Here is a 19,388-nt window from a genome sequence, read left to right as displayed (position 1 = left end):
TTCCCGTTCATGTTGATTCCGTTGCAGTTCTGTTCGCAGAGTGCCGCCTCCCAGAGCGTCTCCTCACAGTTGCCGCCCTTGGCCTGAGCCCGCCCCTTTCACCTCACGGTTCCCCCCCTTTCCCTGCCCCCTTTCCCCCTCACGGTTCCGCCATTTCCCGGTCCCCTTTCCCCTCACGTTTCCGCCCTTTCCCTGCCCCCTTTCCCCTCACGGTTCCGCCCTTTCCCCGCCCCTTTCCCCTCACGGTTCCCGCCCTTTCCCTGCTCCCTTTCCCCCTCACGGTTCCTCCATTTCCCGGTCCCCTTTCCCCTCACGGTTTCGCCATTTCCTTGACCCGTTCCCCCTCACGGTTCCCGCCCTTTCCCTGTCCCCCTTTCCCCCTCACGGTTTCCGCCCTTTCTCTGCCCCCTTTCCCCTCACGGTTCCCGCCCTTTCCCTGCCCACTTTTCCCCTCACGATTCCGCCCTTTCCCTGCCCCCTTTCCTCTCACGGTTCGGCCATAGGGAACGGGGGTGGAGGAGGAGGGAGGGAGGAAGAGGCCGAGCAGCTGCCGCAGCAGAAGAGGAGAGGGAGCATCTCGTGCCCCAGGCGCTCCCTCAAAGTGCCACAGCCCCAGAAGCATCGCCCCACATCCCGCAGGTTCCTGGGGAGGGGGAGCGCGGCCCAAATATCCCGGGGGCTGCCTGGCTTTGGGGTTTGTTTCGGGGGGGATGTTCGCAGCTGGCAGGGCTCCAAAGCCGAGCCGCAAATGGCCCTCGGGGGGACATCCGGGGTCTGCAGTGGCTGCTCCCACTATGAGCCCAGTTGCTCCCCCGTGTGCTTCCAGTTTCCTGGGCAATCCCAGCAATAGCCTGGTCATTCCCAGTATGGGCCTGTGCACTCCCAGTATCATCCTGGTCACTTGCCCTGCCTCCCTGCCTGATCCCAGTCACTCTCAGACGAGGTCAGTCCCTCCCTTTGCTTCCCTAGGATGATGCCATTTTCTCCCAGCATGGTCCCCGTTGCTCCCACTTCCTCCCACTTTCATCCTGTGTGTTCTCCGTCCTCCCAGTTGTCCCTGGCATAGTCCTAGGCACTCCCAGTGTGACTCCAGTCTCTCCCAGCAATGGCCCAGTCACTCCCACTTGCCCCCAGCGTGTTCTCAGTACCCCCAACACCTTCCCAGTCAGTCCCAGTTTGGTGCCAATCACCACCTCCATGGTCTCCTGCCCTCCCAGTACATCCCAGTTGCCCTGAACATTCTGGCAGTCATTGCCAGGCACTCCCAGTCACCTCAGCGTGGTTCACTTGCCCCCATTTTTACCCCAGTTGCTCCCAGTTCCTCTAATTAAGTCCCCAGTTGGCTCCCAGCATGGGCCTGGTAGCTCCCAGTAACCCCCACTGAGGGTCCAATCACAGCCACTCTAATCCCAGTATGACTGTAGCCACTCCCAGTATGACCCCAGTATGATCCCAGTCCCCATGAGAGCGATCACAATTTGCCCTGGGAAGGCAGTGTGATCTCAGAATGATGTCAGTACAAACTCACTACAATCCCAGTGTCAGTACAGAACCAGTACAGCCCCAGTCACTCACAGTGCGACCCCAGTATGATGTCAGTACAGAACCAGTACAGCCCCAGTCACTCCCAGTACGATCCCAGCGCAGCCCAGTCCCTGGCAGTGCTGCCACTGCTGGGATGCCCCAGCCCTGTGTGCGTTCCCCCCTGGCGGATGTGCCGAGAGGAGCCCCAAGGGCTGGCAGTGGCCACGCAGGGTGCCCAGTAAGGCCCAGTTTGGATGTGCAGCCCCCAGTTTGCCCAGTTTGCCTCTCCTTTGGCCCGGGCCGGGTTCACCCCTCCCGCAGCGGCTGGGAGCAGCCGAGAGCCCCGCGCTGTCCATCCCGACCTGTCCCGGCTCCATCCGCGCTCCTGCCACGGGCTGCGAGGGCTGCGGGAACGGGGCACGGAGAGTGCGGCTGCTGCTGGGGGAGGAGGAGGAGGGAGGGAAGGGCAGGGATGAAAGGGGAGGAGGAGGCGGGGTCGGGGGAGGAGCAGGGGGTGGTTGGAAGGAAGAGGAGGAGCGGGAGGAAGAGGAAAAGGAGGGACAAAGGCGGATCAAGGCTGAGCGGACGGATCCACGCGGTCGACCCTGCCTGGATTCGCAGCCCCCACCTGTGGGATCATCGCCCCCGCATCGCGCCGGTGAGCAGGGAGGGGGAGCCCGGCCCGGATATCCCGGGGGGTCCCTGGGTTGGGTTTTTGGGGGGATGTTTGGAGAATGAAGAAGTCCAAGGCTGAGCGGAAAAGGCCCCTCGGGGGGACATCGGGGGGTGCCGGTGCCGTCCTGCCGGGGACGGCCTGGGGGGATCTCGTTGCCCTCGGCTGTGGCACGGAGGCAAATCCCATGGTGTCCTTGTCCTTCCTCCCCCAGAGCAGGAGCTGAGCATGGAGAGCAGGGAGGACAAATGCCCGCGGCAGGAGCTGGTGGCAGAGGCCGTTTTGAGCGGCTCCACGGCGCAGGAAGGCAACGGGGAGGAAAAGGCGCGGAGATGCCGCACGAGGAGGGGCTGCAAACGCAGCCGGCGGGGATGTGAGGGGGAAAGAGCCGGCCTGGGCCGGGAAGGCGGCCGGAGATGGAGCCAGAGCTCGGAGCTGGTGCTCCGTGAGCAGCTCCGTGATGGGGAGAAGCCCCACACGTGCGGGGAGTGTGGGAAGAGCTTCAGCAGGAACTCCGAACTGATAAAGCACGAGAGGATTCACACTGGGGAGAGGCCCTACGAGTGTGGGGAATGTGGGAAGATCTTCAGGTGGAACTCCGCCCTGATCGTGCATCAGAGGATTCACACTGGGGAGAGGCCCTACGAGTGTGGGGAGTGTGGGAAGAGCTTCAGGCGCCACTCCAATCTCATCACGCACCAGAGGACACACACTGGGGAGAAACCCTACGAGTGTGGGGAGTGTGGGAAGAGCTTCACAGTGGGCTCCAGCCTGATTGTGCACCAGAGGATCCACACAGGGGAGAAGCCCTACGAGTGTTCCAAGTGTGGGAAAGCGTTTCCGACCAGCTCTGATCTCCTCAAGCACTATCGGAGTCACACAGAGGAGAGGCCTTTCCAATGCCCTGAGTGTGGGAAGGGATTCAAGCGCAACTCCCACCTCATCACCCACCAGCACATCCACACTGGAGAGACGCTGAACGAGTGTGATCAGTGCAGGAAGAGGTTTCGGACCAGCACCCATCTCCTCCAGCACTATCGGATTCACTCAGAGGAGAGGCCCTTACGCTGCCCCGACTGCGGGAAGGGATTCAAGTACAACTCCGCCCTCGTCACCCACCGGCGCATCCACACTGGGGAGAGGCCCTACGAGTGTGATAAATGCAGAAAGAGGTTTCGGACCAGCTCTGATCTCGTCCTGCACTATCGAATTCACTCAGAGGAGAGGCCCTTCCGCTGCCCCGACTGTGGGAAGGGTTTCAAGTACAACTCCGCCCTCGTCAGACACCGGCGCATCCACACAGGGGAGAGGCCCTACGAGTGTCCCCAGTGTGGGAAGAGCTTCTCCAGCAGCTCTAACTTGACCCAACACCAACGTAGGCACCGGTGAGTGGAGCCCTGCGAGTGCCCCGAGTGCGGAAAGAGCTTCATGCGCTGCTCCATCTCCATCCCCCACTGGAGGAGGCACTGTGGGCACAGCCCTGGTCACTCACATTCCCTGTTATCCATGTTAGGAACACATCCTGCTGTTTCTGCTTTTAATTTCACCTTAATTTTTTTCCTCTTCTCCATTTCTTTGCACACCAAAAGACAAGGGAGATGGATCTGTCACCTCAGAACTACTCAAATCCCAGTGAAAACAGCTCAGTCTTACCCGAGAATGCTCAATCCCTCCCGAGAAAGACTGCAATGCCATACTAAATTTTCTCGATTCCACAGCCAGCAGGCTGAGATGGGGTTGGGAGGTGATTGACAGTACTGGGAACTCAATTAGAGTGCTGGGATGGGGATTGTGTGGGGCTGGGTGTGTGGGGTGTATTTGAGTGCAAATAAAACTTTCAGACTTATTGATTTCTCTCCCGTTCCTGTTCAGTCCGTTGCAGTTCTCTTCGCAGAGTGCCGCGTCCCAGCGTGTCCCCTGACACTTGCCGCCCTTGGCCTGAGCCCGCCCCTTTCCCCTCACGGTTCCCGCCCTTTCCCCGCCCCCTTTCCCCTCACGGTTCCCGCCCTTTCCCTGCCCCCTTTCCCCTCACGGTTCCCGCCCTTTCCCTGCCCCCTTTCCCCTCGCGGTTCCAGCCGGTTTGGGGAGAGGAGCAGGGCAAGCGGAGATGGAAGGGGAGGGATGAAGGCGGAGAGAGAGCAGCGATGGAAGGAGGTGAAGGAGGTGGGGTTAGCGAGCAGGAGGAGGAGAAGGGATGGAAGGGGCGGGATGGAAGAGGAGAAGGAGGCGGAGATAAGGCTGAGGAGCGGGAGGGGGAAAGGAAGAGGAGGAGCGGGAGGAAGAGGGAGAGGAGGGACAAAGGCGGATCAAGGCTGAGCGGCCGGATCCACGCGGTCGACCCTGCCTGGATTCGCAGCCCCCACCTGTGGGATCATCGCCCCCCGAATCGCGCCGGTGAGCAGGGAGGGAGCCCGGCCCGGATATCCCGGGGGGTCCCTGGGTTGGGTTTTTGGGGGGATGTTTGGAGAATGAAGAAGTCCAAGGCTGAGCGGAAAAGGCCCCTCGGGGGGACATCGGGGGGTGGCGGTGCCGTCCTGCCGGGGACGGCCTGGGGGGATCTCGTTGCCCTCGGCTGTGGCACGGAGGCAAATCCCATGGTGTCCTTGTCCTTCCTCCCCCAGAGCAGGAGCTGAGCATGGAGAGCAGGGAGGACAAATGCCCGCGGCAGGAGCTGGTGGCAGAGGCCGTTTTGAGCGGCTCCACGGCACAGGAAGGCAACGGGGAGGAAAAGGCGCGGAGATGGCGCACGAGGAGGGGCTGCAAACGCAGCCGGCGGGGATGTGAGGGGGAAAGAGCCGGCCTGGGCCGGGAAGGCGGCCGGAGATGGAGCCAGAGCTCGGAGCTGGTGCTCCGTGATGGGGAGAAGCCCCACAGCTGCATGGAGTGTGGGAAGAGCTTCAGGTGGAACAGCGAACTGATCAGGCACCAGAGGATTCACACTGGGGAGAAGCCCTACGAGTGTGGGGAGTGTGGGAAGAGCTTCAGGCGCCACTCCAATCTCATCACGCACCAGAGGACACACACTGGGGAGAAGCCCTACGAGTGTGGGGAGTGTGGGAAGAGCTTCACAGTGGGCTCCAACCTGATTGTGCACCAGAGGATGCACACTGGGGAGAGGCCCTACGAGTGTTCCAAGTGTGGGAAGGCTTTTCAGACCAGCTCTGATCTCCTCAAGCACTATCAGAGTCACAGAGAGGAGAGGCCTTTCCAATGCCCTGAGTGTGGGAAGGGATTCAAGCGCAACTCCCACCTCATCACCCACCAGCACATCCACACTAGAGAGACGCCGAACGAGTGTGATAAATGCAGGAAGAGGTGTCGGACCAGCGGCCATCTCCTCCAGCACTATCGCATTCACTCAGAGGAGAGGCCCTTCCAATGCCCTGAGTGTGGGAAGGGATTCAAGTACGACTCCACCCTCATCAGCCACCGGCGCATCCACACAGGGGACAGGCCCTACGAGTGTGATAAATGCAGGAAGAGGTTTCGGACCAGCTCTCATCTCCTCCAGCACTATCGGATTCATTCAGAGGAGAGGCCCTTCCGCTGCCCCGACTGCGGGAAGGGATTCAAGCACAACTCCCACCTCGTCAGGCACCGGCGCATCCACACAGGGGAGAGGCCCTACGAGTGTCCCCAGTGTGGGAAGAGCTTCTACTGCAGCTCTAACTTGACCCAACACCAACGTAGGCACCGGTGAGGGAAGCCCTGCGAGTGCCCTGAGTGCGGGCAGAGCTTCGTGCGCTGCTCCAGCTCCATCCCCCGCTGGAGGAGGCACTGTGGGCACAGCCCTGGTCACTCACATTCCCTGTGATCCATGCTGCGAACACGGCTGGCTGTTCTCCATTTAATATCACCTTAATTTTTTTCTCTTCTCGATCTCTTTGCACTCCAGAAGCCAAGAGACATTAGTCTGTCACCTCAAAACGACTCAAATCCCAGTGAAAACAGCTCATCTTGCCCCAGAATGCTCAATCCCTCCTGAGAAAAACTCCATGCCATACAAATCTTCCTCGATTCTACAGCCAGGCTGTGATTTACAGTAGTGGGATCTCAATTAGAGCGCTGGGCTTGGAATTTTGTGGGGCTGGGCGTGTGGGATGTATTTGATAGCAAATAAAACTCTGAGACTTACAGATTTCTTTCCCGTTCATGTTCATTCCGTTGCAGTTCTGTTTGCAGAGTGCCGCCTCCCAGAGCGTCTCCTCACAGTTGCCGCCCTTGGCCTGAGCCCGCCCCTTTCCCCTGACGGTTCCCGCCCTTTCCCTGCCCCCTTTCCCCCTCACGGTTCCGCCATTTCCCGGTCCCCTTTCCCCTCACGTTTCCGCCCTTTCCCTGCCCCCTTTCCCCTCACGGTTCCGCCCTTTCCCCGCCCCTTTCCCCTCACGGTTCCCGCCCTTTCCCTGCTCCCTTTCCCCCTCACGGTTCCTCCATTTCCCGGTCCCCTTTCCCCTCACGGTTTCGCCATTTCCTTGACCCGTTCCCCCTCACGGTTCCCGCCCTTTCCCTGTCCCCCTTTCCCCCTCACGGTTTCCGCCCTTTCTCTGCCCCCTTTCCCCTCACGGTTCCCGCCCTTTCCCTGCCCACTTTTCCCCTCACGATTCCGCCCTTTCCCTGCCCCCTTTCCTCTCACGGTTCGGCCATAGGGAACGGGGGTGGAGGAGGAGGGAGGGAGGAAGAGGCCGAGCAGCTGCCGCAGCAGAAGAGGAGAGGGAGCATCTCGTGCCCCAGGCGCTCCCTCAAAGTGCCACAGCCCCAGAAGCATCGCCCCACATCCCGCAGGTTCCTGGGGAGGGGGAGCGCGGCCCAAATATCCCGGGGGCTGCCTGGCTTTGGGGTTTGTTTCGGGGGGGATGTTCGCAGCTGGCAGGGCTCCAAAGCCGAGCCGCAAATGGCCCTCGGGGGGACATCCGGGGTCCCGGGGTCTGCAGTGGCTGCTCCCACTATGAGCCCAGTTGCTCCCCCGTGTGCTTCCAGTTTCCTGGGCAATCCCAGCAATAGCCTGGTCATTCCCAGTATGGGCCTGTGCACTCCCAGTATCATCCTGGTCACTTGCCCTGCCTCCCTGCCTGATCCCAGTCACTCTCAGACGAGGTCAGTCCCTCCCTTTGCTTCCCTAGGATGATGCCATTTTCTCCCAGCATGGTCCCCGTTGCTCCCAGTTCCTCCCACTTTCATCCTGTGTGTTCTCCGTCCTCCCAGTTGTCCCTGGCATAGTCCTAGGCACTCCCAGTGTGACTCCAGTCTCTCCCAGCAATGGCCCAGTCACTCCCACTTGCCCCCAGCGTGTTCTCAGTACCCCCAACACCTTCCCAGTCAGTCCCAGTTTGGTGCCAATCACCACCTCCATGGTCTCCTGCCCTCCCAGTACATCCCAGTTGCCCTGAACATTCTGGCAGTCATTGCCAGGCACTCCCAGTCACCTCAGCGTGGTTCACTTGCCCCCATTTTTACCCCAGTTGCTCCCAGTTCCTCTAATTAAGTCCCCAGTTGGCTCCCAGCATGGGCCTGGTAGCTCCCAGTAACCCCCACTGAGGGTCCAATCACAGCCACTCTAATCCCAGTATGACTGTAGCCACTCCCAGTATGACCCCAGTATGATCCCAGTCCCCATGAGAGCGATCACAATTTGCCCTGGGAAGGCAGTGTGATCTCAGAATGATGTCAGTACAAACTCACTACAATCCCAGTGTCAGTACAGAACCAGTACAGCCCCAGTCACTCCCAGTGTGACCCCAGTATGATGTCAGTACAGAACCAGTACAGCCCCAGTCACTCCCAGTACGATCCCAGTCCAGCCCAGTCCCTGGCAGTGCTGCCACTGCTGGGATGCCCCAGCCCTGTGTGCGTTCCCCCTGGCGGATGTGCCGAGAGGAGCCCCAAGGGCTGGCAGTGGCCACGCAGGGTCCCCAGTAAGGCCCAGTCTGGATGTGCAGCCCCCAGTTTGCCCAGTTTGCCTCTCCTTTGGCCCGGGCCGGGTTCACCCCTCCCGCAGCGGCTGGGAGCAGCCGAGAGCCCCGCGCTGTCCACCCCGACCTGTCCCGGCTCCATCCGCGCTCCTGCCACGGGCTGCGAGGGCTGCGAGAACGGGGCACGGAGAGTGCCACTGGCTGCTGCTGGGGAGGAGGAGGAGGGAGGGAAGGGCAGAGATGAAAGGGGAGGAGGAGGCGGGGTCGGGGGAGGAGCAGGGCGTGGTTGGAAGGAAGAGGAGGAGCGGGAGGAAGAGGAAGAGGAGGGACAAAGGCGGATCAAGGCTGAGCGGACGGATCCACGCGGTCGACCCTGCCTGGATTCGCAGCCCCCACCTGTGGGATCATCGACCCCGCATCGCGCCGGTGAGCAGGGAGGGGGAGCCCGGCCCTGATATCCCGGGGGGTCCCTGGGTTGGGTTTTTGGGGGGATGTTTGGAGAATGAAGAAGTCCAAGGCTGAGCGGAAAAGGCCTCTCGGGGGGACATCGGGGGGTGGCGGTGCCGTCCTGCCGGGGACGGCCTGGGGGGATCTCGTTGCCCTCGGCTGTGGCACGGAGGCAAATCCCATGGTGTCCTTGTCCTTCCTCCCCCAGAGCAGGAGCTGAGCATGGAGAGCAGGGAGGACAAATGCCCGCGGCAGGAGCTGGTGGCAGAGGCCGTTTTGAGCGGCTCCACGGCGCAGGAAGGCAACGGGGAGGAAAAGGCGCGGAGATGGCGCACGAGGAGGGGCTGCAAACGCAGCCGGCGGGGATGTGAGGGGGAAAGAGCCGGCCTGGGCCGGGAAGGCGGCCGGAGATGGAGCCAGAGCTCGGAGCTGGTGCTCCGTGAGCAGCTCCGTGATGGGGAGAAGCCCCACACGTGCGGGCAGTGTGGGAAGAGCTTCAGGTGGAACTGCGAACTGATCAGGCACCAGAGGATCCACAGTGGGGAGAAGCCATATGAGTGTGGGGAATGTGGGAAGAGCTTCAGGTGGAACTGCGACCTGATCAGGCACCAGAGGATCCACACTGGGGAGAAGCCCTACGAGTGTGGGGAGTGTAGGAAGAGCTTCAGGTGTAACTCCAGACTGATCGAGCACCAGAGGATCCACACTGGGGAGAAGCCCTACGAGTGTGGGGAGTGTGGGAAGAGCTTCAGATGGAGGTCGGACTTGATCATCCACCAAAGGATCCACACTGGGAAAAGGCCCTACGAATGTGGGCAATGTGGGGAGCGTTTCATTCGGAGCTCCGACCTGATACCCCACCAGAGGAGCCACACTGGGGAGAGGGCTTTCGAGTGTTCCAAGTGTGGGAAGAGGTATCTGACAAGCTCTAATCTCCTCCGCCACTACCAGAGTCACACAGGGGAGAGGCCCTTCCAATGCCCAGACTGTGGGAAGGGATTCAGGCAGAACTCCCACCTCATCATCCACCAGCGCAACCACACAGGCGAGAGGCCCTACGAGTGTGATAAATGCAGGAAGATGTTTCGGACCAGCTCGGATCTCCTCCTGCACTATCGAATTCACTCAGAGGAGAGGCCCTTCCGCTGCCCCGACTGTGGGAAGGGATTCAAGCAGAACTCCACCCTCGTCAGACACCGGCGCATCCACACTGGGGAGAGGCCCTACGAGTGTCCCCAGTGTGGGAAGAGCTTCTCCAGCAGCTCTAACTTGATTCAACACCAAAATAGCCACCGGTAAGGGAAGCCCTGCGCGTACCCCGAGTTCGGGCCGAGATTCGTGTGCTGCTCCATCTCACGGATGTGGATTGTTATGGGCTGCCATAGTATGATGTATTTGACAGCAAATTAAACACTCAAACTTACAGATTTCTGTCCGTTTCATGTTCAATCCGTTGCAGTTCTGTTCGCACAATGCCGCCTCCCAGAGCGTCCCCTCAGATTTGCCGCCCTTGGCCTGAGCCCGCCCCTTTCCCCTCACGGTTCCCGCCCTTTCCCCGCCCCCTTTCCCCTCAAGGTTCCCGCCCTTTCTCTGTCCCCTTTCCCCTCACGGTTCCCGCCGGTTAGGGGAGAGGAGCAGGGCTAGGGGAGATGGAAGGGGAGGGATGAAGGCGGATCGAGAGCAGCGGTGGAAGGAGGAGAAAAAGGTGGGGTTAGGGAGCAGGAGGAGGAGAAGGGATGGAAGGGGCGGGATGGAAGAGGAGAAGGAGGCGGAGATAACGCCGAGGAGCGGAAGGGCCGATGGAAGAGGAGGAGCGGGAGGAGGAGGAGGGACAAAGGCGGATCAAGGCTGAGCGGACGGATCCACGCGGTCGACCCTGCCTGGATTCGCAGCCCCCACCTGTGGGATCATCGCCCCCCGAATCGCGCCGGTGAGCAGGGAGGGGTAGCCCGGCCCAGATATCCCGGGGGGTCCCTGGGTTGGGTTTTTGGGGGGATGTTTGGAGAATGAAGAAGTCCAAGGCTGAGCGGAAAAGGCCCCTCGGGGGGACATCGGGGGGTGGCGGTGCCGTCCTGCCGGGGACGGCCTGGGGGGATCTCGTTGCCCTCGGCTGTGGCACGGAGGCAAATCCCATGGTGTCCTTGTCCTTCCTCCCCCAGAGCAGGAGCTGAGCATGGAGAGCAGGGAGGACAAATGCCCGCGGCAGGAGCTGGTGGCAGAGGCCGTTTTGAGCGGCTCCACGGCACAGGAAGGCAACGGGGAGGAAAAGGCGCGGAGATGGCGCACGAGGAGGGGCTGCAAACGCAGCCGGCGGGGATGTGAGGGGGAAAGAGCCGGCCTGGGCCGGGAAGGCGGCCGGAGATGGAGCCAGAGCTCGGAGCTGGTGCTCCGTGAGCAGCTCCGTGATGGGGAGAAGCCCCACACGTGCGGGGAGTGTGGGAAGAGCTTCAGGTGGAACTGCGAACTGATCAGGCACCAGAGGATCCACAGTGGGGAGAAGCCATATGAGTGTGGGGAATGTGGGAAGAGCTTCAGGTGGAACTGCGACCTGATCAGGCACCAGAGGATCCACACTGGGGAGAAGCCCTACGAGTGTGGGGAGTGTAGGAAGAGCTTCAGGTGTAACTCCAGACTGATCGAGCACCAGAGGATCCACACTGGGGAGAAGCCCTACGAGTGTGGGGAGTGTGGGAAGAGCTTCAGATGGAGGTCGGACTTGATCATCCACCAAAGGATCCACACTGGGAAAAGGCCCTACGAATGTGGGCAATGTGGGGAGCGTTTCATTCGGAGCTCCGACCTGATACCCCACCAGAGGAGCCACACTGGGGAGAGGGCTTTCGAGTGTTCCAAGTGTGGGAAGAGGTATCTGACAAGCTCTAATCTCCTCCGCCACTACCAGAGTCACACAGGGGAGAGGCCCTTCCAATGCCCAGACTGTGGGAAGGGATTCAGGCAGAACTCCCACCTCATCATCCACCAGCGCAACCACACAGGCGAGAGGCCCTACGAGTGTGATAAATGCAGAAAGGGGTTTCGGACCAGCTCTGATCTCCTCCTGCACTATCGAATTCACTCAGAGGAGAGGCCCTTCCGCTGCCCCGACTGTGGGAAGGGATTCAAGCAGAACTCCACCCTCGTCAGACACCGGCGCATCCACACTGGGGAGAGGCCCTACGAGTGTCCCCAGTGTGGGAAGAGCTTCTCCAGCAGCTCTAACTTGATTCAACACCAAAATAGCCACCGGTAAGGGAAGCCCTGCGCGTACCCCGAGTTCGGGCCGAGATTCGTGTGCTGCTCCATCTCACGGATGTGGATTGTTATGGGCTGCCATAGTATGATGTATTTGACAGCAAATTAAACACTCAAACTTACAGATTTCTGTCCGTTTCATGTTCAATCCGTTGCAGTTCTGTTCGCACAATGCCGCCTCCCAGAGTGTCCCCTAACAGTTCCCGCCCTTGGCCTGAGCCCGCCCCTTTCCCCTCACGGTTCCCGCCCTTTCCCCGCCCCTTTCCCCTCACGGTTCCGCCATTTCCCTGCTCCTCTCCCCTCACGGTTCCCGCCCTTTCCCTGCCCCCTTTCCCCTCACGGTTCCCGCCCTTTCCCTGCCCCCTTTCCCCCTTTACACTTCCAGCCGGTTCGGGGAGAGGAGCAGGGCTAGCGGAGATGGAAGGGGAGGGATGAAGGCGGAGAGTGAGCAGCGATGGAAGGAGGAGAAAAAGGTGGGGTTAGGGAGCAGGAGGAGAAGACGGAATGGAGGGGGCGGGATGGAAGAGGAGAAGGAGGCGGGGATAAGGCTGAGGAGCGGGAGGGGGAAAGGAAGAGGAGGAGCGGGAGGTAGAGGAAGAGGAGGGACAAAGGCGGATCAAGGCTGAGCGGACGGATCCACGCGGTCGACCCTGCCTGGATTCGCAGCCCCCACCTGTGGGATCATCGCCCCCCGCATCGCGCCGGTGAGCAGGGACCGGGAGCCCGGCCCGGATATCCCGGGGGGTCCCTGGGTTGGGTTTTTGGGGGGATGTTTGGAGAATGAAGAAGTCCAAGGCTGAGCGGAAAAGGCCCCTCGGGGGGACATCGGGGGGTGGCGGCGCCGTCCTGCCGGGACGGCCTGGGGGGATCTCGTTGCCCTCGGCTGTGGCACGGAGGCAAATCCCATGGTGTCCTTGTCCTTCCTCCCCCAGAGCAGGAGCTGAGCATGGAGAGCAGGGAGGACAAATGCCCGCGGCAGGAGCTGGTGGCAGAGGCCGTTTTGAGCGGCTCCACGGCGCAGGAAGGCAACGGGGAGGAAAAGGCGCGGAGATGCCGCACGAGGAGGGGCTGCAAACGCAGCCGGCGGGGATGTGAGGGGGAAAGAGCCGGCCTGGGCCGGGAAGGCGGCCGGAGATGGAGCCAGAGCTCGGAGCTGGTGCTCCGTGATGGGGAGAAGCCCCACACGTGCGGGGAGTGTGGGAAGAGCTTCAGGTGGAACAGAGACCTGATCAGGCACCAGAGGATCCACAGTGGGGAGAAGCCCTACGAGTGTGGGGAGTGTGGGAAGAGCTTCACGCGCCACTGCAATCTCATCACGCACCAGAGGATCCACACTGGGGAGAAGCCCTACGAGTGTGGGGAGTGTGGGAAGAGCTTCACAGAGGGCTCCAGCCTGATCGTGCACCAGAGGATGCACACTAGGGAGAGGCCCTACGAGTGTGGGGAGTGTGGGAAGAGCTTCACAGAGGGCTCCAGCCTGATCAGGCACCAGAGGATCCACACTGGGGAGAGGCCCTACGAGTGTTCCAAGTGTGGGAAGGCGTTTCAGACCAGCTCTGATCTCCTCAGGCACTATCAGAGTCACAGAGATGACAGGCCCTTCCAATGCCCTGAGTGTGGGAAGGGATTCAAGCGCAACTCCAACGTCATCAGCCACCAGCGCATCCACACTGGGGAGAGGCCCTACGAGTGTGATAAATGCAGGAAGATGTTTCGGACCAGCTACCATCTCCTCCTGCACTATCGGATTCACTCAGAGGAGAGGCCCTTCCGCTGCCCCGACTGTGGGAAGGGATTCAAGTACAACTCCACCCTCGTCATGCACCGGCGCATCCACACCGGGGAGAGGCCCTACGAGTGTCTCCAGTGTGGGAAGAGCTTCTACTGCAGCTCTAACTTGACCCAACACCAACGTAGGCACCGGTGAGGGAAGCCCTGCGAGTGCCCCGAGTGGGGAAAGAGCTTCGTGCGCTGCTCCAGCTCCATCCCCCACTGGAGGAGGCACTGTGGGCACAGCCCTGGTCACTCACATTCCCTGTGATCCATGTTGGCAACACATCCTGCTGTTTCTCCATTTAATTTCACCTTAATTTTTTTCTTTTCTCCATTTCTTTGCACTCCAAAAGCCAAGGGAGATGGATCTGTCACCTCAGAACTACTCAAATCCCAGTGAAAACAGCTCAGTCTTACCTGAGAATGCCCAATCCCACCCGAGAAAGACTGCATGCCAGAATAAATTTACTCGATTGCACAGCCGCCAGGCTGAGATGGGGTTGGGAGGTGATTGACAGTACTGGGAACTCAATTAGAGTGCTGGGATGGGGATTGTGTGGGGCTGGGTGTGTGGGGTGTATTTGAGTGCAAATAAAACTTTCAGACTTACTGATTTCTGTCCCGTTCCTGTTCAGTCCGTTGCAGTTCTGTTCGCAGAGTGCCGCCTCCCAGAGTGTCCCCTCACAGTTGCCGCCCTTGGCCTGAGCCCGCCCCTTTCCCCTCACGGTTCCCGCCCTTTCCCTGCCCCCTTTCCCCTCACGGTTCCGCCATTTCCCTGCCCCCTTTCCCCTCACGGTTCCCGCCCTTCCCCTGCCCCCTTTCCCCTCACGGTTCCAGCCGGTTCGGGGAGAGGAGCAGGGCTAGAGGAGATGGAAGAGGAGGGATGAAGGCGGAGAGTGAGCAGCGATGGAAGGAGGAGAAGAAGTTGGGGTTAGGAAGCAGGAGGAAGAGAAGGAATGGAAGGGGCGGGATGGAACAGGAGAAGGAGGCGGAGATTACGCTGAGGAGCGGGAGGAGAGATGGACGAGGAGAAGCGGGAGGAAGAGGAAGAGGAGGGACAAAGGCGGATCAAGGCTGAGCGGACGGATCCACGCGGTCGACCCTGCCTGGATTCGCAGCCCCCACCTGTGGGATCATCGCCCCCGCATCGCGCCGGTGAGCAGGGAGGGGGAGGCCGGCCCGGATATCCCGGGGGGTCCCTGGGTTGGGTTTTTGGGGGGATGTTTGGAGAATGAAGAAGTCCAAGGCTGAGCGGAAAAGGCCCCTCGGGGGGACATCGGGGGGTGGCGGTGCCGTCCTGCCCGGGGCGGCATGGGGGGATCTCGTTGCCCTCGGCTGTGGCACGGAGGCAAATCCCATGGTGTCCTTGTCCTTCCTCCCCCAGAGCAGGAGCTGAGCATGGAGAGCAGGGAGGACAAATGCCCGCGGCAGGAGCTGGTGGCAGAGGCCGTTTTGAGCGGCTCCACGGCGCAGGAAGGCAACGGGGAGGAAAAGGCGCGGAGATGGCGCACGAGGAGGGGCTGCAAACGCAGCCGGCGGGGATGTGAGGGGGAAAGAGCCGGCCTGGGCCGGGAAGGCGGCCGGAGATGGAGCCAGAGCTCGGAGCTGGTGCTCCGTGATGGGGAGAAGCCCCACACGTGCGGGGAGTGTGGGAAGAGCTTCAGGCGGAACTGCGAACTGATCAGGCACCAGAGGATCCACAGTGGGGAGAAGCCCTACGAGTGTGGGGAGTGTGGGAAGAGCTTCAGCCAGCGCACCAATCTGATTATGCACCAGAGGATCCACACTGGGGAGAGGCCCTATGAGTGTGATAAATGCAGTAAGAGGTTTTTGACCAGTACCTATCTCCTCCAGCACTATCGGTTTCACAGAGAGGAGAGGCCCTTCCAGTGCCCTGAATGTGGGAAGGGATTCAAGAAGAACTCCCACCTCATCACCCACCGGCGCATCCACACTGGGGAGAGGCCCTACGAGTGTTCCAAGTGTGGGAAGGGCTTTAATAGCAGCTCCCATCTTCTCCAGCACTATTGGATTCACAGAGAGGAGAGGCCCTTCCGCTGCCCCGACTGCGGGAAGGGATTCAAGCAGAACTCCAACCTCGTCAGGCACCGGCACATCCGTACTGGGGAGAGGCCCTACGAGTGTCCCCAGTGTGGGAAGAGCTTCTCCAGGAGCTCTCACTTGACCCAACACCAACGTAGGCACCGGTGAGGGAAGCCCTGCGAGTGCACTGAGTGTGGGCAGAGCTTCGTGCGCTGCTCCAGCTCCATCCCCCACTGGAGGAGGCACTGTGGGCACAGCCCTGGTCAGTCGCATTCCCTGTGATCCATGCTGTGAACAGACCTGGAAGCTTCTCCTTTTAATATCACCTTAATTTTTTACTCTTCTCGATCTCTTTGCACTCCAGAAGCCAAGAGACATTAGTCTGTCACCTCAAAACGACTCAAATCCCAGTGAAAACAGCTCAGTCTTGCCCCAGAATGCTCAATCCCTCCTGAGAAAAACTCCATGCCGTACAAATCTTCCTCGATTCTACAGCCAGCCTGTGATTTACAGTAGTGGGATCTCAATTAGAGCGCTGGGCTGGGGATTGTGTGGGGCTGGGCGTGTGGGATGTATTTGATAGCAATTAAAACTCAGACTTACAGATTTCTTTCCCGTTCATGTTCAGTCCGTTGCAGTTCTGTTCGCACAGTGCCGCCTGCTCAGCTCATTGTGTTCGTGTCCCCTTTTCTCTCCTGCCTCTCTTTGCCTGCTCTGTTTCTCTCTCAGTGTCTCCTTGACCCTGGGACCACCAGAGACCCTGCCCTGATTTAATTGACCCCTTGCCTGATTTAATTGACCCCTGCCCCGATTTAATTGGCCCCTGCCCCGATGTAATTGACCCATTGCCTGATTTTATTGACCCCTTTGCCTGATTTAATTGACCCCTGCCCTGATTTAATTGGCCCCTGCCCCGATTTAATTGACCCATTGCCTGATTTTATTGACCCCTGCCCTGATTTAATTTCCCCCTCTGTCCCCACCGACCCTCCCCCGATTATTTATTATTATATTTCTTGGTTAGTATTTTAATTCCCAGTCCCAGGACCTGAAGTCTTGAGGGCTGGCAGGGAAATGTCTCTGGAGGATTTTGCTCCATTTGCCTTCAAGGTCGGGAACATATTTTCTTGGCTGGGAGCTGGAATTCCAGACTTTTGGAATGTGTGCAGGGCAATAAGGACTGGGATTAAATGTGGAGTGAGATCAATTAGGGACTGGGATTAAATATGGACTGGGATGAAATATGGACTGGGATCAAATGTGGTCTGGGATCAAATAGATTGGGATCAAATATGTAGTGGGATCAATTAAATATGGTTTGGAATCAAATATGGACTGGGATCAGTTAGGGAGTGGGATTAAATAGATTTGGTTCAAATATGGACTGGGCTCAAATATGAATTGGGATAAAAAATGGACTGGGGTCAAATATGGATTGGGATCAAATACAGACTGGGATGAAATATGGACTGGGATTGTACAGACTGGGATAAACTGGACTGAGATTATTTAGACTGGGATCAAATATGGACTGGGAATCCTATGGATTGGGACCATACAGACTGGGATAAACTGGACTGGGATCAACTATGGACTGGGACCATATATAGACTGTGCTCAACTGTGGACTGGGATCAAATACGAACTGGGATCAAATATAGACTGGGATAAACTGGACTGGGATTATATAGACTGGAGTCAGATATGAACTGGGATCACATATGGACTGGGATTAAATAGGAACTGGGATCCTACAGAGTGGGATAAAATGGACTGAGATTATATAGACTGGGATCAAATATGAATTGTGATAAAAAATGGCCTGGGATGAAATACGGACTGGGATCAAATATGGCCTGGGATCAAATGGACTGTGATCCTACAGACTGGGATAAACTGGATTGAGATTATTTAGACTGGGATCAAATATGGACTGGGATCAAATAGGAACTGAGATTAAATATGGATTGGGAACAAATATGGAATGGGAGGAAATATGAATTGGGATCAAATATAGACTGGGATAATCCTGACTGGGATAAACTGGACTGAGATTATATACACTAAGATCAAAGATGGACTTGGATCAAATGTGGACTGGGATCAAATATGGACTGGGATCAACTGTGGACTGGGATTAAGTATAGATTGGGAACAAATATGGACTGGGATAAAACAGGGACTGGGATCGAATGGACTCGGACTGTACAGACTGGGATAAACTGGACTGAGATTATATAGACTGGGATCAAATAGGGACTGCGCTCAAATATGGAATGGGATCAAAAATGGACTGGGATCAAATATGGACCGGGACCATTCCGACAGGGGCGGCTGCAGCGGAACCGAGCGAGCCGAGGCCATCCCGTCCCTCCCAGTCCCTCCCAGTCCGTCCCAGTCCCTCCCAGTTCCTCCCAGTTCCCTCCCAAAACTCCTCGGAGCCGTCGCGGAGCTCCCGGTGCCGATCCCGATCTCGAATCCCGGTTTCAGTCCCGGTTCCGGTCCCGATCGTGGTCCCGGTTCGAGTCTCGGTCCCGATCCCAAATCCCGATCTCGATCTCGATCCCGTTCCCGGTACGATCCGGTTCGGTTCGGTCCGGTTTGGTTGACGGCACCGGGGATGAAGATCGCAATCTTCGGAGCCACCGGCAGAACCGGGCGGGTCACGCTGGGGCTGGCGCTGGAGCAGGGTACGGGACACCCCAAAACGGGCACGGGACACCCAAAACGGGAACAGGAAACCCCAAAAATTGGCACGGGACACCCCAAAAATGGGCACTGGGATCCCGAAAATTGGGGGAATTTGGGACCCCAAATTCGGGAATGGAGGGACCCCAAAAATGGACACAGGCAGCCCAAAAGTGGGCACAGGGAACCCAAAATTTGTGAGAGCTTGGGGGAACTTGGGACCCCGATAAATGGAAATGGTGGGACCACAAAAATGGGCTCGGGGCACCCGAAAAACGGGAACGGGCACCCCAAAAATAGACTCTGGGACCCCAACATTTGGGAGAGTTTGGGGGAATTTGGGACCCCAAAAAACGGGAACAGTGGGACTTGGAGCTGGTGCCCCGTGAGCAGCTCCGTGATGGGGAGAAGCCCCCACACGTGCGGGGAGTGTGGGAAGAGCTTCAGATGGAGATCGGACCTGGTCAACCACCAGAGGATCCACACTGGGGAACGGCACTACGAGTGTGGGGGATGTGGGAAGAGCTTCATTAAGAGCTCTCACCTGATCCTGCACCAGAGTATCCATACTGGGGAGAAGCCTTTCAAGTGTTCTGTGTGTGAGAAGCGCTAGAGCCAGAGCTCCGCCCTGAAAAACCACCAGAGGAGCCACACAGGGGAGAGGCCCTACGAGGGTGATAAGTGCAGGAAGAGGTTTCAGACCAGCACCTATCTCCTCAAGCACTATTGGATTAACAGAGAGGAGAGGCCCTTCCAATGCCCTAAATGTGGGATGGAATTAAGGCAGAAGTCCCACCTCATCACCCACCAGCGCATCCACACAGGGGAGAGGCCCTTCGAGTGTGATAAATGCAGGAAGAGGTTTCGGACCAGTACTCATCTCCTCCTGCACTATCGGATTCACAGAGAGGAGAGGCCCTTCCGCTGCCCCGACTGCGGGAAGGGATTCAAGCACAACTCCCACCTCGTCAGACACCGGCGCATCCACACCGGGGAGAGGCCCTACGAGTGTCCCCAGTGTGGGAAGAGCTTCTCACAGAGCTCTAATTTGACCTCATAACAACGAAGGCACCAGTGAT

The 19,388-nt window shown here is 58.9% G+C and overlaps 2 protein-coding genes and 1 pseudogene across 2 annotated transcripts; all 3 read left to right on the top strand.

Moving 5' to 3' along the window:
• The first annotated feature begins 2,347 nt into the window (after window positions 1-2,347).
• Window positions 2,348-4,047, top strand: LOC134433669 (zinc finger protein 239-like). The gene has a single exon (XM_063182436.1). The coding sequence runs from the start codon at window positions 2,426-2,428 to the stop codon at window positions 3,584-3,586; it is 1,161 nt and encodes a 386-aa protein (XP_063038506.1). The 5' UTR covers window positions 2,348-2,425; the 3' UTR covers window positions 3,587-4,047.
• A 707-nt stretch (window positions 4,048-4,754) lies between these two features.
• LOC134433671 (zinc finger protein 850-like) lies at window positions 4,755-11,931 on the top strand. Its single transcript, XM_063182438.1, has 3 exons — window positions 4,755-5,893; window positions 9,093-9,848; window positions 11,044-11,931. The coding sequence occupies exons 1-3, from the start codon at window positions 4,833-4,835 to the stop codon at window positions 11,801-11,803; spliced, it is 2,577 nt and encodes an 858-aa protein (XP_063038508.1). The 5' UTR covers window positions 4,755-4,832; the 3' UTR covers window positions 11,804-11,931.
• Window positions 11,932-12,081: 150 nt separating this feature from the next.
• Window positions 12,082-19,369, top strand: LOC134433665 (zinc finger protein 850-like; annotated as a pseudogene).
• Window positions 19,370-19,388: the final 19 nt, after the last annotated feature.

This window comes from Melospiza melodia, unplaced genomic scaffold (genome assembly GCF_035770615.1).
Source record: "Melospiza melodia melodia isolate bMelMel2 unplaced genomic scaffold, bMelMel2.pri scaffold_233, whole genome shotgun sequence".
Classification (NCBI taxonomy): Eukaryota; Metazoa; Chordata; class Aves; order Passeriformes; family Passerellidae; genus Melospiza; species Melospiza melodia.
The sequence above is the reverse complement of the archived record's forward strand: the minus strand, read 5'-3'. Positions and strand labels throughout refer to the sequence as shown.